The following is a 16,418-nucleotide window of genomic DNA, read 5'->3' as shown; positions in this document are numbered from 1 at the left end:
CCTCCAGATGTTCATGGACTACAATTCCCATGGGCCCCTGCCAGTGGTTGCTGGCAGGGGCTCATGGGAATTGTAGTCCATGAACATCTGGAGGACCACAGGTTGACTACCCCTGCAATAAGGCACGAGGTTGCTTGTGCACCAAAACATCAGCGCACACATCTGAACTGAATTCAACAGCCTAACACCCGAACTTATATACAGTTTAGAGGTTCCTGCCGAAGCCTGCGACTGGCCCTAAGCGGAACCCCCCAACTGAGCCATTACAACAACCAATAGTAGGCTGGATCCTGTGTGCCAGCCAATGGCAATTATGTATCCCGATGCTAGTGCTAAGATCTCTGTTCCTGGTCTGAAATAGACCACATAAACAACACCTTGCACATTGGAATTGTTAACAGTACACATGTGCTTCTTGTTTTCACATGAATATGAGCATTTCTGAAGTTGGGAAGGCTGCCTCAGTTTATAAACAGCTCAGGCAGACTGGATACATGGACAGCCTTAGGGAATCTAGAGACAGAAAGTCATGTTTTCCAGCTCAGTAGTCCTGAAATTACTTGTTGGAACTAGAAGCTGGAGCTGGAAGAGTAGAGAACAGAATACCCTGCTTAACAGTCCAAGAGCAGAAAGGCTGGTACTGATGGGTCATGCCTGGGCAATCTAGAAGAGTCACACTATATGCCAGTCAGTAACACGGCTGAGACTTACCTTCAAAATGATTGTTTTGCAGGCATGGGCTTGGGGGGGTTGACAGGAGGCTTGGGTGAATGGTGGGAGCCTTAGGTGACTGCACTGACCAGCCCTACATTATCTGGGAGAATGACCCAGTCAAGTGCAGAGATGTTTTGGGCAGGCTCTGTGCGGCAATGATGCAGGGTTATTTACATAGGGTTACTTAAGCCATGCTGGCTGGGGACTCCAGCAGTGCATTTAGAATTTGGTGGAGGGGGAAACATTAGTTCACAACTTAGGTTTGCTCATTCTCATCAGCCCCCCTCCATTATAAATATTTATTCTAAGGTCTCATTTCCATATTATTAACTTTCCTGTCCCAGGGCCTCCTCCCTTGTAAGACATTTCTTCGTTTTAGTAGTTGCTCATACCCACATGACTTTTATTTGTAGTTCTTACATGAACTCTTGTTTGATCTATTCAACAAGAGAAAAAAATAAACAAGTATAACCCAAGTATGTTTTTAATGGGGGATCATTGGCCTTTGGTTACAGCAAACTTCCTTTTCACACCTCCCATTGTGGAGTTTCTTAAAACATTACAGCTGTTTCCAATTGCTATTTGTTTTTGAAAGACAGCTTATTAAAAATGTCAGTTCATGGGGTGAAACTGCAAGGGGCGTCTAAAGCCATAGTTACAGCAAAGCATACAGATATTTCCAAAAGCTGTGTTCCAAGAAGTATTTTTGGAAGCATGAATGTTATGTTTTTTAATGAAGGCCACATTCTGAGGATACAACACCATATGTCACAATCATTCTTGTCCCAAAAAAAGAAAAGGAAAGTATGTTAGGCTTTTAAGTGTTTTTGGGAAAGTGTTTTTGAGTGACTGAAGAATGTTGATCTTAGAGCATCGCCTAACATTTTGTACTACACACCATGTGACAGATCCTTCACAGATCCTTCACTCTGAGGGGGAAAAAACAAAACACAAACTGCTAGGGTTCACCAGCACTTGCAGCTCACTGTGTTAAGGAATCATCCTAAGCAGGTCAACTTCTAACTCCTGTTTTATTCAATGGAACTCATTTCCAGCATACTCTTCTTAAAATTGCCACTCAATGGAAGTAATTAGGCATGTAAGACTACTCTGCATACTGTGTTATCGTAATGTAAAGAAAACAATGGTAGCCATATAGGTGTTGGTTCACGCTGGGACTTTACCACTAGGAACTGTCCATCTCATAGGCTTAGTCTACTCCTGAAGAGAATGATATGGTACACCACTTAACTGGTAAAACAGATTATGCAACTTCTTATTACAGTTAATATCACTTTGGAAAGTCTTCCTTATTTCTCACCACCACCCACAAACACAACTAGTCCTAAGGGGATTGCTTCTCGTTAGGTTCTAGCTGCATTTTTGACTGTAGGCAATTTATAACATATGAGAACATTGAAAATGGAATTCCCTCCCCCCCACACACATATATATGCATGCAGGCTGAAATAGTATATTTCAGAAACTTGGCCATCCTTTACTTCAATTACTTGTAGACCTGGCTGGTTTCCTCAGGTTGTGGAGTGAGTTTCTGTATTATTTGCCACATATTTCTGATGGCCCAATCCACTTTTGCTGAAACTCTCCATGTGCTCCCCCCCCCCAATTACTTGTTTTAGCTGCAGGAAAACAATAGGGGCCATTCTGCACAAGGACCAGTGTTGCTAAATGTTTGCAGTATGCAGAAACGCAATAGTGGAATTTCGTCATTTCGCACACCTTCAATTCTACCGGAATATTGAAGTCCCAGGGGCTTTTTGCACGGCTTCAAAATCGCACAGTGGTTGCCAATTGGTAACGCTATTGATTTGCCATAACGCACGACGTCGTACACAATCTGCAACACTCCTGAAACCAATCCGCAAAAAGCGCTTCGTTGTAGCGCTTTCAGGGAAATCCCAAAAAGTGGATTCACCCTCCGGATAGCGATACACTCCTGCAACCAATCTGCAACACTAGCGCTAAAGACCTGTGCGTTACCATTGTTGCGGGTTCTTCAAAGTCCCTCCTCCTGAGCCTGTCCTCCAAACTTCCGGCGAAGCGATCGCCATTTTTTTTTCTCCAAGCGAGCGGGGATAAACGCATCAGCGAGCCTCTTTCTGTTTAGAGGCTTCCCTGGCTTCAGTCCTTTACCTTTAGTCACTAAGCACAAACCACATAAAAGCCCGTTTGCTGAAATAAAGTCCCTTTATTTTTTACACATTAATTCAGTCGAAAATCGGGCCCGTGAGAGGGGGGGGGATTTTTTTTTTATCACTCGAGGCAGCGTGCCAATGATCATACGATCAAACGACAGCTCACATTAGGCAGCTGGATGGGTCTCTCCGTTGCAACGAATCTACCTAGATTCGTTGCTATGGGTCTGTTTTTTTTTTTAAAAAACCTTTCTTAAAGGGAAAGGGGCTGTTTGGGAGCATGCTAACGGCTGCCCATTGGCTGCTTGACGGCCAGGGGCGGGACGAGCTTGGCAATAGCGCTTCTTTTCTAGCGATTTCTGCCGTGACCGGAAGCCTGTGGGAAACGCTAAAAAACGCAACTGATTCCACTACAAAGGCAGGTATGCATAACGACGAATTCCACTATTTTAAATGGCGATTTTTCATTCCGCAAACAATTTGCAACAAAGATCCCCGTGCGTAAAGGCCCCCAGTATCGGACTATTAATTCCCCAAAAGTTTCCGGTCTTGCCGGAATCACAACAAAGGAGGAGATATTTTTCTGTGCTTCTTCCCACCCCTGGCTGTCAATCAAACAGAACAGCCAATGAACTCTTGTGTTCATGCTCCCAAAAAGCTTCTTTCCCTATAAAAACCTGAAAACACCAGTAGCAATGAATATTTGTTCATTCAATGTCTCAGAAAGACCTTTTTCATTGTCGTAGGAGCTGGCGCTTAATCGCTTACATGCTCTTCAAGTAACCCCCCCCCCAAATGGGTGCAATTTCTGGCTGAAATTATGGGCAGTGTTGAACAGGGGGCTGTATTGTGCTTGGAAACTTTAAAGACAATTGCAGATGGTAGCTTTGTTTTACTGTTAAGCACTTCTGAATTGCTCATGGAGGGACTTCAGATGAAGAAGCCTCATGTATTCGCTGCTTTTGCCGGTTTAAGGGGGAAAATGGCGATCGCATCTCTGGAAGCTCGGGGGCGAGAGCAAGGGAGGGACATTGTTTCTACCACTATTTTGAGAATGCACATGTCTTTCGCTGATGTGTTGCGGCTTGTGCTCAGAAGTGTAGCAGTTTTTTCGGGGGAAATCCACTTTTTTGGATTTTCCCCTAAGCGCTATAAAATTCTGATTGTTGCTGGAGTTTTGCGGGAGTTTTGCGGTTTGTTTATGACATCATGCAGAACATTAAATTAATAGTATTTACAAAGGTAAGACTTCAGCTACGTTTAAGTTGTGCGGAATGGCCCTAGCTATATAGCAGGTATTTCAGAACTTCTATGTGTTACATGTAACATGTAGACTGAATCAAAGAAATTTCCTTCATTTTTTTTTCATTAGCATTGATAACAAAGCTATTGTTAGTAAAGATGGATTAGCAATTATGCTAAGGCAAATAGGAACTTTGATATGGTGTAGTTATAGTGAATTGTTTGCAGACTGGTGCTTTTTTCCTTCCCATGCTTGTACATGACCAAAAAACAGATTTTAAGTCTTCTCAAGTGTCAGCTTTATGGGGAATCTTGCCATTTTTAAAAAGGCTGTTTCCCTTTCCAGCCTGGCATATTTCAGAATCTCTGCCTTTGTAAATCATGGGCGTTTTCTGCACTCAGGCCAGTGCACTGGGCTGCCACTGGCATGGAGGAACATTTTGGCCATTGTACCTCATCCACCCAGAATTTGTGCTCCTGCACGGAAGCCAGGGTAACAAGGTTTCACCATGCTACAGATGGTAGGGGCCCTTTCTGTTGTTGCTTACAAACATGGTATTGCATTGGGATGCAATGTCAATGCTTGTAAGTCACATGTAGTTCCTGGTTATTTTGGTGTTCTTATAGCCTTATTTTAAAAGACTAGAAGTGGCTATAAGCCCTCACCATTTATGGTGGATCTGGTCTTAGTTTGCCTCACAAGCCCAGCACTCAGTACCCCTTGCCTTCAGAGGAAAGGAGGTGGTAACCAAAGACCAGGTTTTTCCATCATTGGCACCTCACTTGTGGAATATCTTTCCACTTGAGGTTCAGCTGGCACCCATGCTGCTCTCTTATAGAAACCAAGCCAAAATGTTTCTGTTAGTTAAGGCGTCGATTTTTAAAATATGTTCTTAGTATGAAAACTTCCCTAAACTGCTCAATAATCTATGTTTGTTTGCTCTGGTTGAGGTTTTCTTTTACATCTGGATTTTTACTAATAACTTTTAGTTTATTGTTTGGGTCTTTATTACATTTTATTCTGTAAACTTTCCTGGAGATATGGCATGTACATTTTGTAAATAAATAAGTAACCTGTGAAACTGGCAAATATTAGGAGGCAGGACTCTGCTGCCTCCCAATTTGGAGGGGGGGTACTGAAAAATTTAATGGTATAATTATTATTATGTTGTTGGCACAGTGGGAGTAAAACATTGTCTGGAAACCATGTCACATAATCAAATTACAGGCCACAGATAAGTGAAACTATGAGTCACAAATCCATGAATGGTGGGAGTGGAGTTTAGGATAGTCATGGTGGAATGTCCATAAATGCGTAAATGTATATAAATGTTTGATCATGGATCTTGCATACCCCAGAATTTGCAAGATTGATAAGCAGAACTGGATAGCTGAAAAGTAATCAATACTCAGAGGTCCGAAGCTCAAGTCCAGGCCCAAAATATTAACAAATATCATATTAATGACAGAAGGGGAGAAGGACAAAAAGAAAAATAGTGATTCACTCTTGAGAAGCAGAAAGAATATAGTGACTGATCAAATGTAACTTGTCATGTTGAAAACAATACTGGATCCATTCACACCAGAAAGTTCAACATAAACAAGGTTTCTAGCCCTCATGTCAAAGATCTTTAATAGGAATTGTGAAGGCTATGTAGAAACATCTATATTAAGGTGACCAGATTGTCCCACTTTTGGAGGGACATCTGGGGGCACCTGGCAAATTGTACGTATGTTGAAATTATATATATTACAATACTATTTTTGCGTTCTATGAAAAATTTTATTGTTCCATGTAGACCAAATTTTTAATCAACAGCCCCCCCCAGTCAATGGTGTCCCGCTTTACCAATGTTAAAATCTTGTCACCTTAATCTATATGCATACTACCATTGAATTGTGATCCTGTGACTGTTTAAAGACAGCATAGCAAATAAATCACTTAAAACCAGTTTCCAACAGAAGCCCAAAAAGGAACCAATCCTAAACGGGTGTACTCAGAAGTAGAGTGCTATTTAATTGAACTTAGTTTCTGGAAAGTCCTTAATATTGTAACAAAATAACTTGGGAAATACAAGAGGATAAAATGTTAGAGAGCCTGTGGTCAGAGTTTTAGACTAGAATTGGAGTTACCAGGGTTCAACTCATTAATTAATCTCTGAAGCTCCCTGGGTGACCTTGAGCCAATCTTACATATGAGAAAGGACCAAGAGAAGAATGCATTCTATCTAAGCTCTTTGAAAAAAAGTAGGATTAAAATATCATATATAGTATTTGTGTCTTATGTTTAAACTAGTCTGCTATACAATCCAGAATATGAACATTATTCCCTTTGGTGTTTTCCACAGGTTATAAATTAAGAGAGAGAGAAATTTGTGTCTCCTGAATTAATTACACCATCCCAACTCCAGAAGCATGGCTGAATCCAGCGACGACTACAGGCTGGTAAACATGGAAGGAAGTAAACTCAGTCACTCACAGAGCTTCCAAGAGAACATTTCAGCAGAGATAAAAAGAATGCAAAAACGATTTCTCCAGAAAGATGGAAGCTGCAATGTGTACTTCAAACACATATTTGGGGAGTGGGAGAGCTACGTGACTGATATTTTTACCACATTAGTGGACATCCAATGGCGCCATATGTTTGTGATTTTCTCATTGTCCTACATCCTTTCCTGGTTGTTCTTTGGTTTAGTGTTTTGGCTGATTGCCCTCCAGCATGGAGACTTATCACCGGATGATGAAACAAACCCTTGTGTTGATAATGTCCGCAGTTTCACAGGGGCCTTCTTATTCTCCCTAGAAACCCAGACAACCATTGGCTACGGATCACGTTGTGTCACTGAAGAATGTTCTTCAGCCATTCTAACAGTTATCCTACAGTCAGTGCTAGGGTGCATCATTGACACATTCATCATTGGAGCTGCCTTGGCAAAAATGGCCACTGCCCGAAAGCGAGCTCAGACCATCCGCTTCAGCTATTACGCCACCATAGGCTTAAGAGATGGCAAACTATGCTTGATGTGGCGAGTGGGTGATTTCAGACCGAATCATATGGTAGAAGGCACAGTGAGAGCCCAGGTCTTGCGATATGTGAAAGATAGTGTGGGAAGGATGACAATGGAGTACAAGGATTTGAAACTATTAAATGACCAGATCATTGTTGCTACACCAGTAACAATTGTACATGAAATTAATGAAGAAAGTCCATTGTATGATCTGGACAGGAAAACTCTGGCTAAAGACAACTTTGAGATCCTGGTTACATTTGTCTACACCGGAGATTCAACTGGAACATCGCATCAGTCAAGGAGTTCATATGTACCTCGAGAAATACTTTGGGGGCACAGATTTAATGATGTTTTGCAGCTGAAGAAAAAATACTACAAAGTCAACTGCCTCCAGTTTGAAGAAACCACTGAGGTTTATGCTCCCTATTGCAGTGCCAAGCACTTAGATGGGAAGGAACAAGAATATACAACTTTTGAAAAAGCAAACAATGGAGAACCTGGAACATCCTCTTTAGGAGTCAGGTCACGTAGTGCTGATGCTCTCATCACCCATTGTGAGATTTCTGAAGGTTCACTCCAAATACCTAAGCAAGCTAATGAAACAGAGCTACCTTATGAAAAAGCCCTTGTGACTTTAAGCAGAATTTCAATGGAATCTCAGATCTAGAGGTCAATTGAAATGGCTGCTGCTAGTTTTGACCATGCTGCAGCAGTTTTCAAAAGGAGATGTTTTAACTAGGTACTTAAAGTCCTGATCCTCAAATGACAAAATGAACTACAGATTCATCTGCTTCATCTGGACTTCACTCTAAGGGCAAGACTAGATGTGATGGCATCTTTGCGTCTGCCATGGGGCCACCACTGCCATTTGATTTTAAGATGCTGCATGCAGAGCGGTGGGGTGAGGCACTCATATCCTCTACCTAATTCCTTTTAAAGTGCCAAAATGGCCCCTCTTCCTATGGCTGTTTCAGCTTTTGCAAAGGTATGAGCTGGGGTAGGGGAACAAAAGTACCTCTGCCTTTATTGAAGGATCAGGTTCTCATGAATCTTTAGGTTACTTTAAAATGGCAGCTGACTCTTTGCTGCTGACACAAGAATGCTGTCATGTTCAGGTTGGCCATAACTGGCACTCATTTGGTACAGGCATTTTAATATTGCTCATCCCTTTCAAGGTTATCCCTGGGACGTCATACAATTTTTGAATATCAATAACATTTGTAAAACAATAATCATAAGATGCATCACTGGAGAATGTCTTATTTGGTAGGAATGTCAAAGTCTCCTAGCCACTAAACTTGTTTAAACTTACCCATTCCTATTTAAGTGTATAATTTAGATAGAGCAACATGGAAGTGTGTTTTGGAACAATTTAAATGGCCTATATCCAAGGCTGTGGAATGGTATAGTACAGCCTGATCTCATCAGAACTCAAAAGCTATGTAGGGTCAATACTTGCTTGGTTCCACCAAGGAAGACTTTGCAGATGAAGGCAATGGCCAAAACAAAACAAAAACCTCTGCTCATTTACTTGCCTTGAAAATCCTATGGGGTTGCCATAAATTGGTTGTGCCTTGACACTTTTCATGCAAGCACATATCCAAATGTAGATAATTAAATGGGTACCAAACGCATTTCAAAGTAATAGATTGGTGCTTTTCAGCATAACTTCTTTGAGTGCTTCTACATCCAAAGTTCGTTCACACACATCCCTTTTTTCAGTTGGACTTCTGTATGCTGGATTGATTTTAAAAAATCAGATTAATCACTTTCTTTTGCAAATATGTTTCATTCATCCTAAATAATTCAATAAATGTTATTTCCACAACATTTTTAAAGGCTCCTGACTTTGCCAAAGTTATTCCATGCACTACTTGCTTGTACTTTGTTTTGATTAGTGATTTGATTACTGCTTAAAGGTAAAGGTAAAGGTATCCCCTGTGCTAATTTCTCATGCTAGCAAAGTTATGCTCAAAATCCTACAAGCTAGGCTCCAGCAATATGTGGACCGAGAACTTCCAGAAGTACAGGCAGGATTTCGAAGAGGCAGAGGAACTAGAGATCAAATTGCCAACATACGCTGGATCATGGAGAAAGCTAGGGAGTACCAGAAGAACGTCTACTTCTGCTTCATTGACTATGCTAAAGCCTTTGATTGTGTGGAGCACAACAAATTGTGGCAAGTTCTTAAAGAGATGGGAATACCAGAGCATCTTATTTGTCTCTTGAGAAATTTATATGCAGGTCAAGAAGCAACAGTGAGAACTGAACATGGAATCACTGACTGGTTCAAAATTGAGAAAGGAGTTCGGCAAGGCTGTATACTGTCGCCTTGCCTATTTAACTTGTATGCAGAGCACATCATGAGAAATGCGGGATTAGAGGAGTCACAAATTGGGATCAAGATTGCAGGGAGAAATATCAACAACCTCAGATATGCAGATGATACCACTCTAATGGCAGAAAGTGAAGAGGAACTAAAGAGCCTGTTGATGCGGGTGAAGGAGGAGAGTGCAAAAGTTGGCTTGAAACTCAACATCAAGAAAACAAAGATCATGGCATCCGGCCCTCTCAATTCCTGGCAAATAGAAGGGGAAGAAATGGAGATAGTGACAGATTTTATTTTCCTGGGCTCCAAGATCACTGCAGATGGGGACTGCAGCAAAGAAATTAAAAGACGCTTGCTCCTGGGGAGGAAAGCTATGGCAAATCTAGACAGCATCCTAAAAAGCAGAGACATCACCCTGCCAACAAAAGTGCGTTTAGTCAAGGCTATGGTATTCCCAGTTGCAATGTATGGCTGTGAAAGTTGGACCATAAGGAAGGCCGAGCGTCAAAGAATTGAGGCTTTTGAACTCTGGTGCTGGAGAAGACTCTTGCGAGTCCCTTGGACTGCAAGGCGAACAAACCGGTCAGTCCTAGAGGAGATCAACCCTGACTGCTCTTTAGAAGGCCAGATCCTGAAGATGAAACTCAAATACTTTGGCCACCTCATGAGAAGGAAGGACTCCCTGGAGAAGAGCCTAATGCTGGGAGCGATCGAGGGCAAAAGAAGAAGGGGACGACAGAGAATGAGGTGGCTGGATGGAGTCACTGAAGCAGTAGGTGCAAACTTAAATGGACTCCGGGGAATGGTGGAGGACAGGAAGTCCTGGAGGATCATTGTCCATGGGGTCGCGATGGGTCGGACACGACTTCGCACATAACAACAACAATCCCCTGTGCAAGCACCGAGTCATGTCTGACCCTTGGGGTGACACCTTCTAGTGTTTTCTTGGCAGACTCAATACAGGGTGGTTTGCCAGTGCCTTCCCCAGTCATTACCGTTTTACCCTCCAGCAAGATTATTTGTTGTAATACTGCTTATTTGTTGCAAGCCTTAGGAAAGGGTTTGGAGTTAATGATGTAAAAGCTAGTGTTACATTAAAATGATATGTACATTTTCTCCTACTATTTTGCATTCTCTCTCATTTTGTTTTGAAACTTAAATAGAAAACAGGGTCACTTGGTTTTCCCACTGTCTCTGATCCACAAGTCTGTTACTTCAATCCTTTATACTTGGACTAGTCTAGCAAGTGGCAGACAATGTTTGGTTGTCTTATGATGAACATCCTCAGACTACCTTTCAGTGACTTTTTTTCCTTCCCAGATCACATTGCCTAAAAAAGTTCATGAATCATTAATTTTTTCCTGGCCTGAAGAACTTTGATATTCATGCCACATTATTTGTGGGCTCTGGTTTTCTGTTCCTGTACTTTCTGTGACTACAGTTTGACAGATTCAGGATGTTCCTATTACTAACACCCATTCCTCCTTCCTGATACAAACACAGCATAAAGAAAGAGCAGCACAGTGGGCAGGACTCTGTAACACAAACCACTGAAAATAACAGTATAAGATCAAGAGACAGGTGGCAGATTGAGAGCTGTAGGTTTGACAAAAGCTTGCCCTATCTAGTAATGAAATTCAGGCTGATTCCGCACAGGGAGAAAAGGCCAAGCTAATCCCTGCTTCCACATGACACCACCATCAAGCCAACCCCCACCTGGGCCGGGCACACATTAGGCCACCATTGCCCCACTTTAAGAATTCTGGGGGCCAATGGGGCATAGCCCAGCAGAGGTCCATGTGGACAGGAAAAGCTGGGCCTTCCAGGCCTGGCTCCTCTCCATCTTATGGAGGCCCAGGAGGAACACAAAATGCCTCACTCAGCTCCGTGGAGCTTTGCAATGATGCAGGGCCAAATTGACATTTTGGGGGGGTTGTGCAGGAAGGTGGGATTGTGTTCTCACACAACCCCCCCCCCGAACTTCTTTCCCCCACATGGAAGAACTGTTCTGCCACGGCTGCGTTCTCCACGGGGGCACATTTTAGCAGTGGACCGGGTGCCCCACTGAAATGTGTCCCTCTTGGCAGACCAGCTCCACTGCCATCAGGACACAATAAACAGCAAAGGATTATGCTCTGTTGTTATGCACCAATGGTGCCCCAGAGTAGCAACACTGGTGTGGAATCAACTTTTGGCCTCTACTTTCTTCCCTAATCGTTACATTTCTGGATGTCTTACTTCTTCCTCTGTTTTCAACTGATCTGCCTGCAGTCCTGTATATATTTTACTGAGGTTTCTTATGCCACTCACTATATTCCTAACAAGGCATATGTTTTGACAACTTAAACTGTCAACCCATCTTTTGAGATAGAGATATCATGACTTCATCCTTACCTACTTCTGCATCAGAGAACAGCCTGGAAGACATATGTATCATCTGGTTCAGTGTTGTCTATCTTGAGAAAGATGGATTTTCCAGAACCTCACTACTTGACAGTATACAGATACTGGCCCTTCATCAGTAATTTGGAATAGCTATTTCTTGAGTTAGACAAAGACTTGGAGACCGGGATTCAAATCTTCACTCTTCCAGAGAAGCACACTGGCCCAGTTACTGTCTCTCAGAACATCATATCTCACAGGATTGTTGCTGTTGTGAGAAGGCATGGGCAATTTGGTTTGGATAAGTCAAAAAATGCCCAAATCAATGTTGATTCAGATTTTCAGATCTATCTGATCAGAACCTCCCATCCTTTATTTATTTTCATTTATTTATAATTTAATTGATATATTGCTCCTCTCAGACTTGCCATCTCAGAGTGGTGAACAGCAGAAATCAAAATCATATTATATTATAAATTAGGTGATAAAACAATACAAGCAATAAAATAGCCCAACAGAACAATACAAATAGGAAATTGTCCCCGACAGACCGAGTCTAGTCTTAAAGGGACAGCATCAGAGAGATCAGAAATGTGAGTGGTCTGTGTACCTATATATCTCATTGACATGATAGTTGAGGCAAGAGACAATATATAGGCCACAGCTTCCAACAGGTGGGAGGGAAGGAGAAAAGGAATCTGGGAAGTTTCCAGGAGGAGGAGGAGAAGCAATAGTTACCAGTTACCAGGAGGAGGAGTTACCAGGAGGAGGAGAAGCAATAGGTGTAGGGAAGGGGATACAGGAGGGAGGCAGTGTTCAAAAATAGCCCTTGCAGATTCCTCACTAAACTTGGCTTGATGTCAACTGGCCCTGGCCTGGTCTAGCAGCTGGCACTGCTCAACTGGACCCAATCCAGTGCTTTTGATGGCAATACAAGGAGTTTCCTAGGGAGAGTCTGCTGGGGGAGGGAACTAGGGAAAACTGAAGATGGGAGGGCAGATAAAAATTGGAGGATTAAAAATAGAAAAGGAAGCAGGAAAATGGGAGGTACTATGGGGTCTTATAGTACCTGAGGGACCATGTCTCCCAAAATGTTCTCTGAATAGCATTACACTCTGCAAACAAAAAATTACTGGTGATCCCTGGCCTCAAAGGGGTCCACCTGGCCTTAACCAGAGCCAGGGACTTTTCAGCTCTGGCTCCAGCTTAGTAGAATTAGTTACCAGTTGAGATCCAGGCCCTGACCAAGTTGTCCAAGTTCCACAGGGCCTGTAAAATCACACTCTTCCACCAGGCCTATGGTTGAGGTGATGGCAACTTAGAATTATGTGGACCTCCTTCCTCTCCTCTCCTATATTTCCCCTCCTCTTTATGCTTCCCCTCTCCCCTTGGGACACACTTTAATATAGTAATGGCCAAACTGGCTAGCTGAACTGGAACAGTTGGCAGGAGGCGGAGCACTATTGGACTTTCATTGTGTTTTATTATTGTGTTTTAATATGATATGATCTTTAGCTATTGTTGTGAATCACCCTGAGTTCACTCCATGGGAATGGGGATAATGTAAATTAAATATAAATTAAGAATAAATAAATAGTGAGGGAAATGAGATGCCTCCCAACAAAATTTGCAGGACCCCATGCAAAAAAAGGGCCTCTTGTGGCGCAGAGCGGTAAGGCAGCCGTCTGAAAGCTTTGCCCATGAGGCTGGGAGTTCAATCCCAGCAGCCGGCTCAAGGTTGACTCAGCCTTCCATCCTTCCGAGGTCGGTAAAATGAGTACCCAGCTTGCTGGGGGGTAAACGGTAATGACTGGGGAAGGCACTGGCAAACCACCCCGTATTGAGTCTGCCATGAAAACGCTGGAGGGCGTCACCCCAAGGGTCAGACATGTCTCGGTGCTTGCACAGGGGATACCTTTACCTTTACCTTTAATTGCAGGCAGAATGTACAACCACTGCCCAGGAGCTTTGACTTCAGCAGTCGATCGTAGGTGTAGGGTTGCCAACTCTGGGTTGGGAAACACCTAGAATTGTTGGGGCTGGTCCCCAGGAATGGGGGAGTCTGGGGGAGTCAGCAGGGTACAATGCCATTGAGGCCACCCTCCAAAGCAGACATTTTCTGCAAGTGAACTGATCTCCTGGAGATCAGTTAAAATCCAAGGAGGTGTCAGCCACCATCCAGAAGCAGCTCTAAATTGCTCTGATGCTCGTTGCTGGAGATATATGGGGCAAATGCTCCTGTGAGCACTGTGAACATGTACTGGGAGCATTTTTCTCAAACAAATCTTAAAAAAAAAAAGAACAACAACAACTGAAAGTAGGACTTCTACTACCCTTTCAGATTCATTTTTGAACTATTCTTTTAAGATGTTCGCTATGTTAATTTGTATAACGACAACAAAGGTTTGCAGTTCATGGCACAACAAAATTTCATCCCCAGTGATCTTTAACATGTGAGGAATTATAGACTGACATCTTATAAAAAAGGGGATACCCAGTGCAAGCAGTTAAATGAGCTCCAGTGGATCTTGATTAGGGTTAAGTGTCACCATGCCCAAACCCAAATAGTCATGATTACTTTTTTTTATTTTTATTTCTCACCGCATATTCCTCTGCAGGATGTTATGGCTATACTAGCAATTGCAGTGCTTCAGCTCACCAAAGTAAGACCATTTTTTTCCTAATGGAAAGGAACAGCCTTTCATTCAAGTCTGTGGTGTTAGGGTAGCTTTTGGCAACCACAGTATTTTAAAGGGCTCCCATAAACCCAACTGCCTATTTAAAGAAGGTAAGGAGACCATTACTGCCACTTACAACCATGTCAAAATTATTGTCTTATTTTTTTCAAACAGAATCTTATATGTAGCTAAACAATAAATTTTCAACTTTTTCAATGAACCTAGCAGGAACCTTTGGAATTTATTCAAATCTCTGGCTGCTGAGGCTAAGAGTGATAGCCAGGGATATAATTTTTAAAAATATAAATCCAATACCTGGAGAAGAACATTAATCTTCATGTTATTGTGCTTATATACTCTTTTTGTTTATTTGTTTAAAAAGTTTCCAGGGACAATCCCATGTATGCTTGCTTTATAACACTATTACCTAAATGTGAATTGTCTGAAACCCAATTCACAAGGCAATTCATCACTCGGTTTATTACGGTCATCAACCAGCAATACAGATATAACCATACCGATTATGGTTATACAGCATAATATTTATGCTTTAAAATTTGAATAAAGGGTGAAAGAAATTTTAAAATCACAGTATTAACAGTTAGACTTTCAATGAATATTTAAAATTTAATCAGGCTCTGTTCCCAATTATGATTTCCAAACTCTGTGAACAATTGCACAAAAGCTAGCTACGTGATATGAATTCAGATTATTCTTATCCAATAAAAGAGATTTGAGCCTTGCTTTAATGCAATGACATGGGAACCTATCCAACAAGGGACTAATAATTTCCAGGTGAGCCTTCCTAGAATAGGGACAATTGAAAAACATATGTCCACCAGAGTACCTGAGCAGAGCCCACAAAGCAAGTCAGTCTTGCAGCATCATTATACACCTGTAGCTTGCAGGTGTACTATTGTCCAGATTTTATCTTCAAAGATTAAAATAATGAAACAAAAGTTCTTCAATATTACTCAAAAAAAGAGGGTGCTGCTGAGAAAACATTTGTTTGCTGAACACTGACCATTGTGTCCCTTCCTTTTTTATTTTTAATGGATGTTGCAAAAATTTTACTAGACAAAAATATGAACAAGGGTGACAGCAATAATGATGCTGTGTGAAGAAACTGGAATTGTGAAATATATTTACTTCATAATATACAAAATATGTCATACAATTAGCAGTAAAGCCTATTGCATGCTGGAATGCAATGGGTGCTAAATAGGGATTTTCTTTAAATGCCCCCCCTACCTTTGCAGCTGAGGAGGAGTTAAAATGGAGTAGGCAGTACAGCTGTCATTCTCAGCTTGTAGGTGACCACCCAGTCCCCTTGAATCCCTCCCCCCATTTCACAAGTAAAATTGCCTGCAAAGGTTGGGGGAAGGATTTAAAGGGACTGGGTGGCCAACTAGCAGCTGAGAATGACAGCTGCACTCTGATCCCTTTAAATTCCAAGCTGGGAAAGAATTTAAACAGATCAAGGGGTGTGGTTGCCATTCTAAGCTGGTAGCTTCTCACTCTACCCTTGCAGACAGCTTTGCCTGCAAAGGTAGAAACCTGCTTCAGCCAGCATGCTGAACATTCCAAAGCCTCCTAGTATTGGCGGGGCTCTGCCAGGAAGCTTTGGAACATTCAGAACATCATCCGAAGTACACACACTCCTTTATATGTTATAGATATCCATGAGGTAAGACACTGACACTTGAAATTCATTAAGCCAGTATTGCATTCAGACCAGACAAACCAGGTAACTTAGGCTGGAAATGTATACTACGTTAAATATGCAGCTGCTTCTGAAAGTGGCATTTTCCTCTTCTGTAATGTCTAGGGCGACTGACTCGCATCTTAATGTCATACTGTTGAGCGATTCCCTGCCTCCCTAGGCTGTGCTGGACTTATATATAGC

At 42.1% G+C, this 16,418-nt stretch overlaps 1 protein-coding gene across 5 annotated transcripts in view; it reads left to right on the top strand.

The window, feature by feature from the left end:
• KCNJ16 (potassium inwardly rectifying channel subfamily J member 16) overlaps positions 1-8,953 on the top strand; it is a 63,407-nt gene extending 54,454 nt beyond the window's left edge. For all 5 annotated transcript variants that reach the window (XM_077328346.1, XM_077328343.1, XM_077328345.1 and 2 more), the window contains one exon: positions 6,461-8,953. In XM_077328346.1, coding sequence (XP_077184461.1) covers positions 6,528-7,790 — 1,263 coding nt within the window. In that variant the 5' untranslated portion in view covers positions 6,461-6,527 and the 3' untranslated portion in view covers positions 7,791-8,953. The remainder of the gene's footprint in view (positions 1-6,460) is intronic.
• Positions 8,954-16,418: the final 7,465 nt, after the last annotated feature.

Source organism: Paroedura picta, chromosome 3 (assembly GCF_049243985.1).
Source record: "Paroedura picta isolate Pp20150507F chromosome 3, Ppicta_v3.0, whole genome shotgun sequence".
NCBI lineage: Eukaryota > Metazoa > Chordata > Lepidosauria > Squamata > Gekkonidae > Paroedura > Paroedura picta.
The sequence above is the reverse complement of the archived record's forward strand: the minus strand, read 5'-3'. Positions and strand labels throughout refer to the sequence as shown.